The 14,212-nt window shown below is 48.8% G+C and overlaps 1 protein-coding gene across 9 annotated transcripts in view; it reads right to left on the bottom strand.

Annotated features, from left to right (window-relative positions):
* ATE1 (arginyltransferase 1) overlaps nucleotides 1–14,212 on the bottom strand; it is a 274,124-nt gene that overhangs the window by 61,941 nt on the left and 197,971 nt on the right. For 7 of the 9 annotated variants that reach the window (XM_081534824.1, XM_081535005.1, XM_081534851.1 and 4 more), the window contains one exon: nucleotides 6,394–6,465. In XM_081534824.1, coding sequence (XP_081390950.1) covers nucleotides 6,394–6,465 — 72 coding nt within the window. Of the gene's footprint in view, nucleotides 1–653; nucleotides 2,216–6,393; nucleotides 6,466–14,212 lie in introns of those variants that run through there. The other 2 variants (XM_081534973.1, XM_081534734.1) reach the window with 2 other exon arrangements.

Raw genomic sequence — 14,212 nt, 5'->3', positions numbered from 1 at the left:
CAGCATTTGCTTAGTGAACTAAATGGTCAGCGCTTCTGAGCCTGCTAGCCATCTGCTCCCACCTGGCCGCCAGAAGGAGCCAGGGAGGTAAGAGCTTCCCTTCAGTTTGCTGAATTCTCCATCTTCTCCCTCCAGGAAGCAGCTCTTGAAGGCACTGGGGTTTCCATGCAGTAATCTACAGAGGCCAGCAAAGGGTCCAGGAGGTTCCAAAGAGCCAGCCTTACAACAGCCTTCTTGCCCTTCCACGCTGTGGTCCCCAGCTCGCTGCATTCGGCCCGGCTGGAGAACTTCAATTTCCATTTTCCAGGGCTATGCCGCTGGTCCCCACGGGCAGCAGGCCTGGGCGCGCTCACCCCAACTCTCTCTCTCTCTCTCTCTCTCAAATTCTTGTTACTAACATGTAACAGTAGCTCATCCTGCCACAAAATAGCCCTTTAAAGTCTTCTGTGCTTGACTTTTAGGTAGTTAAGGCATGAAGCTGCTGAAAGCACCTCTCTGCTTCGCGTCATGGAAAAATTTGGAATTGCATCTAATGGGTCTCCACTTCGGGATAAGTAAGGGCCATTACAAATAGACAGTGGGCTCCTTGGGCTGCCTCAGTGTCCCACAGCCTGGTGGCTCTGGGCTGGCTCAAGGAAGCAAATGCCAAATACTGGAGTCAACATGATCTTTAATGAAAGCTTGTGGCTGTAACACATGGGCTGGGTTCAAAGAAACATCTATTAATTGTGGATCTTCTGCTAAAGCAACCACTCCCCCTTGCAATAGGCTTTCTGCCAAGGGGACGTTTATCATTTCTTGAATGGCAGAGTTCCTCCAAGAACACCTGGTTTTCTTTCAGAACGAGGCTCAGACTTTGCCTCCAAAGCTGGTGCCTCTGCCAAGCTGTCAGCTCCTTCCCTGCCTCCAGGGGCTGAGCAGATACCAGCCCAGGGAATTAAGTCCTGGGGGATGCTCATTGGATATGGCTTAAAGAGTTGAGTCCTTGCTGACGATGCTAAAACTGCCTGCCTCTCTTGCTCTCTGCCAGCCAGGTCTCTGGCTTTTCTTTCTTTCTTCTCTGTCCTTTCAATGCAATGGCTGCTGTAAGCAACGTAGCAGGCTGCAGGGAAGAATTGAACTTGAACCCACTAAGCTATGGGAAAGAGGAAAGGCATCAGTGGGGAAGTTGGGATGGTCAGTTACAACCGGGAAAGGGGTGATCTCCAATTCCACGTGTCCACGGTCTACAGAAACCTAGAGGTGGAAGGAGTCAGTCGTGCTGTCTCAGGGCCAAGACACAACCTGATAAATAACCAACCAAATGTCAGGTCCCACTTGCCCCAGGGAAGGAATTTAAGTCAGAGAGAATATAGCTAATTTAGTGAATTTCCCTTGAAGAGATCTGTATATGTAGCTGATTTCTGGTCTCATTTTATAAATGAGGAGTTAGCTTGGAGAGCTGTAAGCGGTTAATTGAATTCACGCAACACAAATAGCCCCTGGTCATCCAAAGCCACGCATACGTGCAAACTGACGGAATGCAAAACTGTTCCTTTAGTTTCAGTTCCCTCAACATGTCTTGTTTCCTGTTCTATCAATTCAGAGGTATCTGAGAGCATCAATTATGTTCCCTGCTACAGGATATAGTGTCTGGCAGACAGCATGACCTCAGTCGTTCAGTTGGGTCCGACTCTGCAACCCACCAGGCTCCTCTGTCCACGGGGATTCTCCAGACAAAAATACTGGAGTGGGAAAGAGAAAAAGATAAAAAAAAAATCCGAAAACGCTTTAAAATTAAAAAAAAAAAAGAGAGAGAAAAATACTGGAGTGGGTTGCCATGTGCTTCTCCAGGGGTTCTTCCCAACCTAGGAACTGATCCCAAGTGTCCCGCATTGCAGGTGGATTCTTTACCAATTGAGCCACAAGGGAAGCCCCTGGCAGACAGTAGTTGCTCAAAAAACATTTTTGAATGAATGAGAGAGGAGAGCTGTTATTCTCAAGGGACTCCCAGACCCATGAGGAGGGGTGTATAAACAAACCACAGCAATGCAGCCTGGGAAGTTCGGGAGTGAGGATGTGATAGCAGCAGCCTCTCTGAAGGAAGCTGCATGCACCATGGCTCTCCAGGTCTGCGCTGTCAGATTGGGTGCCCATCCCTTTCCCACTGGGTTCTGCTCATTCCCTGAGCAATGTGGAAGGCTGCCTGGAGGAGGAGGTAGCTTGCTTCTGGGACCTAAGGCACAGATAACAAGGGAACGTGGGAGACAAGAGGAAGGATGTCTAGGGGAGGGAAGGGCATGAGCCAAGGCACGGGAGTGCAAAAGAAAGGGTCAAGCGGGGGGGACCTGGTGAAGGTTTCAACATGGCTCCAGCACAGGGTAGTGAGACAGAAGGTCAAGGCAAACCAGGACAGCCCCGGCCCTCCTGTGGTGGAAACAGTAACCTGGGCACTTCCAGGGCCAGCTTGACCTGAGTTCTGATTCCACTGTTTGCCGAAGAATTACCTTCTGCCACGTGTCTGAGCCTGACAACTTGTTCTGTCTCTTAGCTCTCCCCGTGCCTCCTGGGGTGGACGAGGTAGGGAGGTGAGGCGGGGGGGAACCTGGCCTTGTTCGCTATAAAAGTCCTGAAGGTGCATATTTGGGAGAAAGAGAGGGAATATTCTATGGGAATAGTCTCTATTGAGTTTATGACCCTCCACCCTTTCCCCATCTCTCTCGCTCTACACACAACACACACACACACACACACAGACGTTTGATGACTTTGCTCACAGAAGGTGACTTTTGCTGGCCTCCATGCAGACCGACTGCCCACTCTCGCCAGCTTTCTTGGAGCTGAGCCCACAGTAGTAATTTATGGCAGGAATTGTGGGAAGTTAAGACAGACACATAACACAGCTGGGGGGCGGCAGTGGGGCACCGCTCCCAGGCAGGGGGGGACAGACTCCCCGTCCCAGCTCAGGGGTGGGCCACAGGCAGGTGGGTAACATCAGGAAGGAGTGAGATGACAGCCCCCAGCCATCTCCCTGCAGACCCCAGCTTGAGGGGAGCCGGCCAGGCAGGACTCACATCTGAAAAGGAGAGGATGATGCCAGGCACAGCTCTGAACTTGAGGCACACACTGAGGCCACCTGTCCTCAGGCTCCGGGCTTGTCCCATCATGTTGGGAGCCCAGAGCAGAAGCAGCCCCCTGGGCCATGCCCCGAACTGGGCTGAGCAGAGACTTAAGTCTTTGTGCAGTTGGGTGGGGTCGGAACGTTTCCCAGGATGCGGCCAAAGGCACAGGCAGGTGTAGAGGGCTCCCTCCTCCCCCGTCCTTCCCCCTCCTCAAATGCTATGAGTCAGGCTCGTCCAGGGAGGGGCCAGGGGAGCTTCTCTTCCCAGACCCGCTGCTCCAAGCAGCTAGGAGCTCATACGCTGCTTTGGAAGGACACCAGGGCGCCGGAGGGGCGGAAGGGGAAAACAACCCCCCTTCGTGGGTACTGCTTTGACTTTTATAGAACAGCCCAGCTGCCAGGCTGCTCCTGCAAAAACAGGTCTAAGGGAGTGGAAGCAAATCTGAGCCTGGAGCAAAGGGGCTTCTTATCATCCCTAACGTGACAGGCTCTGCAGTCACTGAGCAAGATGAAACCGTTCCTTGAAGAACATCACTAGCAAGGGTGACCTTAACCAGGGAGAAGCCAGGATGCTCTTCCTGGCAGGGTTCTTCAAATGGCCCATATTTCAGCATCAAGGCTGCTCACATGCTCACTGGCCTGAGCTACATTTGCCTACCCATGTGAGAGGATGTCTGGCATGAAAGGTACAGCGTGAGTTCAAATCCTGACCATTGCTGTGTGACCCTAGACTACTTACTTGACCACTCTGTGCCTTAATTTCCTTATGTGTAAAAAAGGAACAATAGTTCTGGCCTGATAGGATATTATGTGAGTCAAAGGAAATAAGCATTTAACAGGCTCAGCATACTGTCTGGCACATGTTGGATCCTTCAAAAAAACCACCTTGGGAGCACACAAGCTTCAGACCAGGATCCTCCTGCTGCTCCCTAAAGCAGCACTGGGGTCACCTTCCTCCATTAAGGCCAGAGAGTGTGTGTCTTAGCTCCTATCAGAAGGACTGCCCTCACTGTGCTCAGGTTGCTTAGGGTCCAAGACAGGAGCCCATCAGGAGGAAGATTACAGCATCCACCTTAGGCCCTAACGTAGCCGCACCACGTGAGACACGGTCAGTCAGACTGGAGGTTAAAATTTAGAAGCACAGCCTGCGAAAGCTGCCCTGCCATCTGTGGGAAAGGAATTACACAAAGTAGATTCTTTAACGTCTGAGCCACCAGGGAAGTGTTGGACTTCTCTAGTGGCTCAGATGGTATAGGATCTGCCTGCAATGCAGGAGACCTGGGTTCAATCCCTGGGTTGGGAAAGTCTCCTGGAGAACGGAATGGCTACCCACTCAAGTATCCTTGCCTGGAGAATTCCATGGACAGAGGAGTGTGGTGGGCTACAGCCCATGGGGTCGCAAAGAGTCGGACACGATTGAGCAACTAACACACATAACACACATAGGCTGTTGCTGGGCTGGGGGGACACCTTGGTTATCAGTGGATCAAAGGGCAGAGAGAAGGCAAAAACAGGGGATCAGGCTCCAACGGAGAAGGTGGGGGCGTTGGAAGGAATCCACAGGCTCCTTTTGGGAGAAAGTTATCCTGGCCCCTCAGGACAACAGGAGACGAAGCCACAAGAACTTGGGGTGTCATGTTTCCAGAAGCAATAGCAGACCCTAAACTCTGAAGCTGAATACAAGTGAGACAGAGAGAAGGGACATCTGAGAGGTAACACAGTGCCTCCTGACCCTTGGCCCCCAGCTTTGGAATTTCTAGACTCATCCTCTTGACCCCTGGGGGTTTAATACAGAGTGGCCTGTGACAAATTGCCTCTGATTCCAAGGCTTTCTAGCCAGATCAAATCCCCGTGGAATCTCCATGCCCCGCATTCAGGGATTTCATGATTGGAGTCACAACGTCCCAGGAAGAAGAGATCTAACTCCAAATGCCAGGCTTTGGGGAGAGAAATCAATTTGGATCCAGAGTCTTAGGTAGTTAATGTCTGTAAGTAGAGGGTTGTGAATACATCTCCTGCAGCCTGGCCACAAAAATAGGAGAAGAAATTTCACAGGCTTCTCAGAACCCCTGGAAGATAACAGCCCCTTGTGTTTGAAGCATGGAGAAGGCGGGCAGGCCGTTTTACTGCTGCCTGAGAATTTCGTTTCCATGTTTACCATGAGGCTCATGACTCTGGGCCTCGGAATACTTACTAGAACCCCAGTCTGTGCATGACAGTCCAACCTCAGTGTCCCCCGGAAAGAATTTTCTAGTCCTGGCCTGTAGATGGTCTGTTATTCACCCCAGCTTCCACGGTCCCACCTCCTGGGACTCCCCCAGACACCCACACTTCCCAGTCAAGCTCCTTTCTTGAGGTTGAGAGAAATGAATGAAACAGCACATGTCAGATGCCCAACAGGGGACCGTAGGGATGGGAGGTGCAGCAGGCTCTGTGTGGGGGAGGGGAGGCGCAGGGCTGATGGCCTGAGATTTATGGGAAAGCCCTGCAGGCTTCTGGTGGCGCCCAGGGATGCAGTTAACAATGTCCTGGCCTCCAGAGCAAAAAGGGGAACCCTCATCTAGGGAAACAGGGAACTGGTGCCAAGCAGGGGGTCACCCTCTGAAACAGGTGAGCTCCGCCCAGAGACTGCCAATAGGTCCATCACAGAGATCAGCTTGTTGTGAGCTCACAGCTAGGGGAAACAGCACAAGCCTGGAGAAGTAGCTACAGTTCCCGGGCTTCTTAAACAATGGCATTTAAAAAAAGACCTTATTTTCAAATAAATATAGATACACAGGAAGCTGCAAAAATAGCGCAGAGAGGGCCCAGGTACCCTTCACCCTACTTCCCCCACGATAACATCCTACATCACTCAAGCGCAACATCCAAACCAGGAAACAAGCATGGGGACAATCCACAGCCCTGATTCAGATTTAAAACAATGGCATTGTGATCACCTCTTGAAAGGGCTCTCAGATACTGGAATTACCAGGAATTTCAGCGCTGCTCTGAAAATGATAGGACCCTCAAGTTGATAGTACCAATGCTGGGTTTGTTCTGAAAACTCTTATTTCCCCTCTGCCATCTTTTCCTGACAAAAGGGCAGGTGGAGACACTAGCCCCTCCCTCTCTCCCTTCCCTCAATTTCCCTGGAAACCAGGGAGATGAGGGGAAGTCAAAGAGAGAGCCAGGCAGCAGACCTATTCTTGCCTTGTCCTTTAGTGGACTGTCCTGGACCTTATAAGAACATAATCAACAGGAGGAAACGGGGTGCTGAACCTCCCAAAGAGTGGGCTTGTTTGGTATCTTACCTGCCATCTTAAGAGATGTCCTTGCAGTCTGTGCCATCACTATTAGAGAGGCCTGGGCCTTGGTTTTCTCATCTGTACAATGGAGGAAAATAACAGAACCTGTCTTACAGTATTGCGGAGAGAAATCAGTGAAGTGATACTAGTGAAAAATTTTGGAACAATTCTTGGCATGTAATAAATCTACATATGTCCTTGACAAACTAATAATAAAAATTAAAACCAAACATCTGTACATGACTTTACAGGAAACCTAACCTAGCGTTAAGTTTTTTCCAAAGAGCCTGAAGTGAGTGCCTGAGGCTTTTTGGAAGCGTGGAGGGCTTTGATAGAGCATTTAATTTATATGAGAGATGCTTTTTGCATGTAAAATCGATTTGACATGCAAATAAACGAGAGCTGATTGAAGATTATTAAGCACATGCTCTGAATAGTGGTTGTATTTCAGAACAGCTATTAACCTTACCACCGGCCTTGCTGCCCGGTAATGATTGTTCCCAGCTCTGGTCCCTGCCCTCCCTGCTTGTGGGATGTGTAAGACTGAGCCACGCCAGGGGTGCAGAGTCATCACAGGTGTATTCCCAAGGCTGGGGTAGACTTGGAAATTTCTTTAAAACTTCCTCGTTTCATTGTTAAAAATTCCACAGGTCCTGTAAGGACACAGGCTGAAGGTTGCTGGGGGAACTTCTAACAATGAAATGATGATCCATTTTAGTGGTCATCGCAGGACAGTCAGCCAGAACTCTGATCCCAGGACAGGAGGTGCCCTGGGGTCCTTGTGCAGATGGAGACCCTCTGAAAGGTCTGCTGGGGCAGGGGCTGCCCTCTTGGCTGGGCAAGGCTCTCCCTTGGGCCATTCAGAGGAAGCCAGAGGATTTCTTTCTCTCCAGATCGCAGCAGCTGGGGCAGGGGAATAGGAGGTTAAACAGATTATGATTTCAACAGCAGGGAGCTCCTAATAGACCCTACTCAAAGAGGACCTAAGACACAAGGATCCCGTAACAGAATCTGTCAAATCCACAGTTCTTTATTTTATTAGAGTAGCTGGAAAGGAAAACTGAGTTGGTTTTTTCTTTTCTTTTTTTTTTTGGTAAAGTAAAAGTAACATAAGGGCTTCTCCAGTGACTCAGCAGTAAAGAATTTGCCTGCCATGCAGAAGACACAGGTTTGATCCCAGCGTCAGGAAGATCCCCGGGAGAAGGAAATGGCAACCCACTCCAGTATTCAAGCCTGGGAAATCCCATGGACAATAGCTGATGGGCCACAGCCCATGGGGTCGCAAAAGAGTCAGACACAGCTGGGTGACTAACCAACAACAACAACAAGTAACATAAAGTCTACCGTTTTAATCATATGTTAAATGTGCCGTTCAGTGGCATTAACTACATTCACAATGTTAGGCAAACGTCACCCTTATCTCTAAAATTTTTCCCATCACCTCAGACAGAAACTCTGTACCCATTAAGCAATAACTCTGCATTCCTCCTTCCCACAGGTAAAGTAGGTAAATTTTTATCTGCTTTATCTTTATGAATTTTTCCTCCTCTAGATTTTTCATCTAGGTGAAATCATACAACATCTGCCCCTTTGTGTCTGGCTTATTTCACGTAGCATCGTGTTTCCAAGATGCATCCAGGTTACAGCAGTGGCAATACTTTTAAGGCTGAGTTACATTCTGTTCTCTGGATTCGTCACATTTTGTTTGTCCGTTCACGAAGGACGCTCGGGTGGTTACCACCTTTTGACTATTGTGAATGGCACTGTTGCTATGGACACAGATGTACTAGTATCTGTTTGAGTTCCGGTTTCCAGTTCTTTGCGGGACATGCCTGGGAGTGGAGGTGCTGGCTCACGTGGGAAGGAAAGCTGCCATTTTCCTTCAAAGCTTTACTTTCTTGGCCCAGGTTAAGCCCTGTGCTAGTCCAACTGGGCAGGGCCCATGTGAGCCACATGTCACATGGGCCGTGCTGCTGGAGCTCCTTGAATTAACTTGTGCTTTTTTCATAGTGAATGGCTCATACTGTGGGCTTTGGGCGCAGAATGATTGAAATGTGGATAAGATGAGGCAGGAATGAAGGTGTACGCCTTCCATGTAGGAAGCCTCAGGCATAGAGAAAACCACTCGGGCTTGGGGGAGGCACAGAGTGCGGGACTGGGATGGAAAGCATGGACACAGCTTTTCCTTAGATGTTACCTACGTGTGCTGTGCTGTGATCAGCCTCTTCAGCCGTGTCCAACTCTTTGCAACCCTGTGGAATGCAGCCTGCCAGGTTTCTCTGTCCATGGAATTCTTCAGGCAAGAATACTGGAGTGGGTTGTCATGCCCTCCTCCAGGGGATCTTCCTGACCCAGCAATCAAACCCATGTCTCTTATGTCTCCTGCACTGGCAGGAGGGTTCTTTACCACTAGTGCCACCTGGGAAGCCCAGACATTAATTCTTGTTTTTAAATGATTGTCCTACCACCACCACCTAACAGTTTTTTATTCCCTGTGAGTTTAAGACACCCTTTTTCACAGGCTTCACTCACTGGTGCACCCCTCCATGATTTAGGCTGAGGGGTTCATCTCTGCCTGCCACTGAGCAGAAACACTCTGGCATTTCCTGGGAATGGTAGTTCTTCGAGGTTGGGGATAGTGACACTGCCTTTGCTGGTACTCTGTGAAGAGTAAATGAGGTGATTGATTAGAGGCGCCCAGGATAGCACCGTGTGGAAGGACTCATCGAGTGTTCCTCAAGGGATGAATGTTATTCAAGGGATGTGAAGAGAAGCCTGGATTCTGTTTCAGGGAGCTCATGGTCTAGGAGAGATGGCTTCAGGTCAAGAGTTGAGGAAGGTTTCCTGAATTACAGGAGATGCAGCCTTTGAGCTGGATTTCCAGTGGGTGTAGATGGAGACGAAACCCAGCCATTGCAGTTGACTAAGGGATCCTGGGCTGGGGTTCAGGGGGGAGCTGGCCAGCCCTGTGTCACAGCCCTGGTGCTCACATGCGTACATCAGAGTGACCAGAACTTGTTAGAAATGTAGGTCCTCTGTCTCCATTCCCAAAGAGTGTGCTTCGTAGGTGTGGGTGGTGCTGGAAGCTATGATTTTGACCAGCCCTTCAAGGGGCCCTAGTATACGTCATCCTCAGATGTGGTTGTGGGTGTTGCCGGACAAGTTGGAGGGAAGTGAGTTGGAAGGAATCAAGTTCAGTTGTGTCAAGACATCAGAAGTTCTTAAGCCAGAGTGAAGATGGCAGTGGAAATGGAAATTCAAGGGAGACAAAATAACTTGAGCTCCAAACACAGGGTAAACATTCAGCCACAAAAGGGAATGAAATTCTGACACATGCCGCAACATGGATAAACTTGGGAACATTATTATGCTCAGTGGAAGAAGTCATCCACCGAAGGGCACATATTTACATGAAGTATCCAGAAGAGGGTCAACCACGGAGACAGAGGGCTGACTAGTGATTGCCAGGAGGTGGGGGGAGGGAGGATGGAAGGATAATGGCTTAATGGGTACCACCCTTCCTCTAGGGGTGATAAAAAATGTTCTGGAAGTAGATACGATGGTGGCATTAAGTGCCACTGAATCATTCAGTGTAAAATAATTAAGACGATAAATTTTAAGAGTATATGTATTTTACCACAGTAAAATAAAAAGGCAGCCAACCGTATATTCACATTGATCCATTTTCTAATGAGTAAAAGGTGACTTTTCCCTATTCCAACAAGGAACATGCAATCAGTGGTCCCAACCCAACAGTGATGCAGTATATTTTTAATACATTATTTTGAAAGTAGTTGCTCAGGTCCTCTGCAGGGGACTTCTGTAAAAAAAAAAAAAATCAAGAGAACTGAGGCCTAAGTTGTAAAGATATGCTGAAATCACAGACACAATCTGTCTCTTTCCCGGCACACACTTGCCTTGAGGGAGGTCCAGCATCTAAGTCGTTTCACTCTCTTATTTTTACTGGCAGGAAAGAGCGGGAGGTGAGAAGCAATAACAGCAGACTTCGGGGCCTTCTGAGCCCAGCCAGCCCTCTGGTTCTGGTTTGCACCAAAGAGAACAGAATCCCAGGCAGTGGAGACCAGCCCCCATACCTCCTGGATGCAGCTTACAGAACTCAGGCTCGCCAACGCCCCAGAGTCTCAGGGGCTGTGTCCCCTCTTTGAAGGGAGCAGAGCAACTGAATCCACCCCAAACCAAGACGGAAGGCCGAGGAACCAAACCAACATCCTGGCCGGCTCTCATGGAAGATGCCCAGGTGCCCACGGACCCGGCCAAGACAAACACGTGGGCTTCCAAGGCAGTCTCTGAAAGCCTTGTGCACCCATCACTCTGTTCCCGGGCCCACCTGAAGCTGTACAACCTCAGCCCACCACCTGCATGGATGCCACTCACCCCACGTCCCCCTGTCCCCTGTACCCAGAGGTGGGCTTCTTCAGGAAGGAACATCGTCAGAAACACTAGTGTGGCTGTGGGCCCCGAGGAGCGAGGATGCGAGAAAGCTCTGGTGGGAAGAATGGAGTCATGTTTTCTTTTTTCTTTCCTCACCATCAGTTGCAAGCTCTCATGACAGGGTGGGCTTTGATCCTGCTCTCTCCTAGCCATCTTCGGGAAAGAAAGAGCCAAGGAGAGCCAGCGAAGGCAGAAACCTGCCATGAATGGTGCAGAGTCAGCAGAAAATGGTCTCCCTGGATGTAGAAAGAAATTGTTGCTTGGGACTTACTGAGCCTTCCAGAAGGTCCATTTTAAGAACCACCATGCCTGAGGGGTTTGCTTTGGCTCCAGAAACCAAGAGAAACTCTGGCTCCTATTCATTTCAGAGGTTCTCAAGCACTCCTGAAATGGCTCAATTTAACCCTAATTCATTCATTCATTCATTCTTCACTGAGTATGCTCTCTGTGTATAGAACTGGTCCAGGTGTAGTGGGAGCCGAAGCTCAACACCAGTCTCGGTGCTCCATCACATAAAGACATGCAATACATGTCTGGGGGGACAAATAAATGAGAGAATGAATGAATGGAACTTCATCTTCAGGAAATTGATAATCCAGGCTGGATGACAAAACATACACATGAAAGGTTAATGGTGTGAAATAAGTAAAATTGCAAGAGGGAGTTTAGGATTAAAGTTTTGTGCTGCTTTGTCACTTCAGTCGTGTCCAACTCTGTGCCAGTAGCCCTCCAGGCTCCTCTGTCCATGGGGATTCTCCAGGCAAGAATACTGGAGCGGGTTGCCATGCCCTCCTGCAGGGGATCTTCCTGAGCCAGGGATCGAACCCATGTCTCTTATGTCTTCTGCATTGGCAGGCAGGTTCTTTACCACTACCACTATCTGGGAAGCCCTTCTATGCAATATGGTGGAACTATTCAGATTCCAGACTTCTACCGAGAACAATCCAAAGGCCAAACTTCCCAAATGGCCTCCTGAGCAGTACTGGGAAACCCACACTGAAGTTTCTGTAGGCCTCAGGGATCATATTCAGAGGATACAAACTTATGGACAGGAGTGAGATTGTTGGTGAGGGAAGAAAGTCTTAGTGAAACAGTCTGACTTTAAAGGAGTTGCAGGATTGAAATGTGGGGAAGGGATGAGACAAGGCAAGTAACTGAGACTGCAAAGACCACGTGTGAGTTGGCGAAATAATGAGTAGAGGGAGTCCAGAAGAAAAGCTGTGGAGAAGAACAGTGGGAGATGGAATCAGGAGGGCAGTGGGGGCAAGAGAATACATCATCCTGCAGGTAAGGGAGACTTGGAAGCTTTGGGTTGGGGCATAAGACGTGCAAAGTAGGTTTTAGATGTTGCACTAATGTAATATACAGGATGGACTGGAAAGAGAATGAAATTGGAGGTGGGAAACCAGCTGGAGTGATGGCCATGAACTTTCGGCAGGACTCAGACTCCTCTGAGAATCCACTGAGACCTACAAGCTCCCAACCTCACAAGCATCTCTCCACATACAAAACTGTGCATATAATCTCACTTGGTGATTTGCAACTCTAAAGTCCATACATGGACTTTTTGGGTCCGGGGACCCCTGGTTAAGTATCCCTCTGTTAGGGGAACTTGCCTTTCCTGAATGCCTGTGCGAGCCAAGCTGGGGGTTTTGAGAATGATTTTACACAGAACAGACCTGATCACTGAGGATTAAGCAAGGAGAGCTCAGAGAAGAGTCCACAGCAGCAGCACTGGCCCAGACCATCTGTACGTGCTGGCCAGCGGGTGGTATAAACCAAAACACCATGGCTCACAACTGATGACACTAAGGGACTAGTAGCCGTGGGTGTCACCCGCAGCACAAAACTGTGCTAGGCACATTCTGTGGAGCTGAGTCAGCGCATGTTTCTTTAATAAACATGATGAGAGTTTGGCACTTCAAAAAGTAAAACTATTGCGCACATTGTCTTTATGTCATTAAATCCGTATCTCTCTAGGTAAATGCTTTTACTCAAATGTGGTACATACATTGCCCAGGGGGAGAGTGCTGTGTTTTTTTTTTTTTCTGAAGAGACAAAAAAATACCTACATGGACCTTTTGTTATCGTTTAATGTGTCCCTGCATTATTGATGGTTTGGGGGGATATGTCTGGTGTGTATTGTGTCCAGACATTAATTAGTATATAAGAATTCTTTCTAAAAAGCAGAATGAATTTAAAGTTACGTGGTTTATTGGTAAGCCCACAAAAATGTGATAAAAGAAGACCAATAGACTAGAATCACACACACAAACATGATCAAACAGACTGGGGACTCACTATTTAATCTGATTTTCCCATTTTCTCCTGTTTCAGAAGCTTGGAGCACATCATCTCATAGAGAAAGAAAAACTCCTACAGAGTTTCAATCTACCAGCAAGAATCTATTTCAGTTTCATCTTCCATGAAGACCTACGTGGTCTCAGCCCACCTGAAAGGCTAAAGAAGGAGCAAGTTGTAACGAACAGCCCTGGGAGTCCCAGGAAAGGGGTAACAAGGGAACCTGAGGGCCTCCAAACTGTGAGAAGAGGAGGCCACCACCAGCTTTGCACCATGTCACCGGGAAGCCGCACAACACTGCAAGGGGAAGATTTAAAGACAGTTCTTAAGAGAAAGTCCCCATTGAGAGAGTAGGCACAAAATGTGTCCTAACAGCCCATTCCATTGAAGAACCCAGCTCCTTTTTAAATCCAGCTTATTCAGCCAGCAGAGCATTGTGTAGGAGAAAGCCTAGGAGGCCTTTGAAGTTGGTCGTGTTTCTCTAGGTGGCTCAGATTTTTCCGGGTGACCGCTTTTTGCATATCCATCATCTGCTTCTAACTTGGCCTCCAGCAAACCCTTGACTTGGGATCTACCTTGTTGCTCATTAACTAGAAGGAATGCAGAGGGGGCTTTTAGGTGCTTTCAAGAACTCTGCCATTGTATCGGAGCTGATTTATGGTCCTGCTTTTACAGCTTCAACTTGGTTCAGTTTGCCCGAAGAAGGAGGTCACTCCCTGTACACCGATCACTCATGGATCCCAAGTGAGGCACAAAGGAAGGGGAAACTCAGTCCCCATGAGGGCCGCGGCTTCTCCTCCTCGCTCGAGAGTTCTGGATAAACCTGGTAAACTGGGGTTCTGCAGAAGCCGTCACCCCAGAAGAGTCTTTTCCCTTCGTGCATATCTTTACCTGGGCTGTGGACAGTCTGTGCAAATGCACTGTCTCCACTTAGGTGCATTGCTAAAAGAGTTTAGGGAGACACCATCGGTGATAATACAGAAACTCACACGCTCAGGCAATTGCATAATACTGAGTGGGCCAAAAAGTTTGTTTGGGTTTATCCAACCAATATATCCAATACAATGAACAG

The sequence above is a fragment of the Giraffa tippelskirchi genome, chromosome 2, assembly GCF_054371585.1.
Source record: "Giraffa tippelskirchi isolate mGirTip1 chromosome 2, T2T-mGirTip1v1.2.pri, whole genome shotgun sequence".
Lineage (NCBI taxonomy): Eukaryota > Metazoa > Chordata > Mammalia > Artiodactyla > Giraffidae > Giraffa > Giraffa tippelskirchi.
The sequence above is the reverse complement of the archived record's forward strand: the minus strand, read 5'-3'. Positions and strand labels throughout refer to the sequence as shown.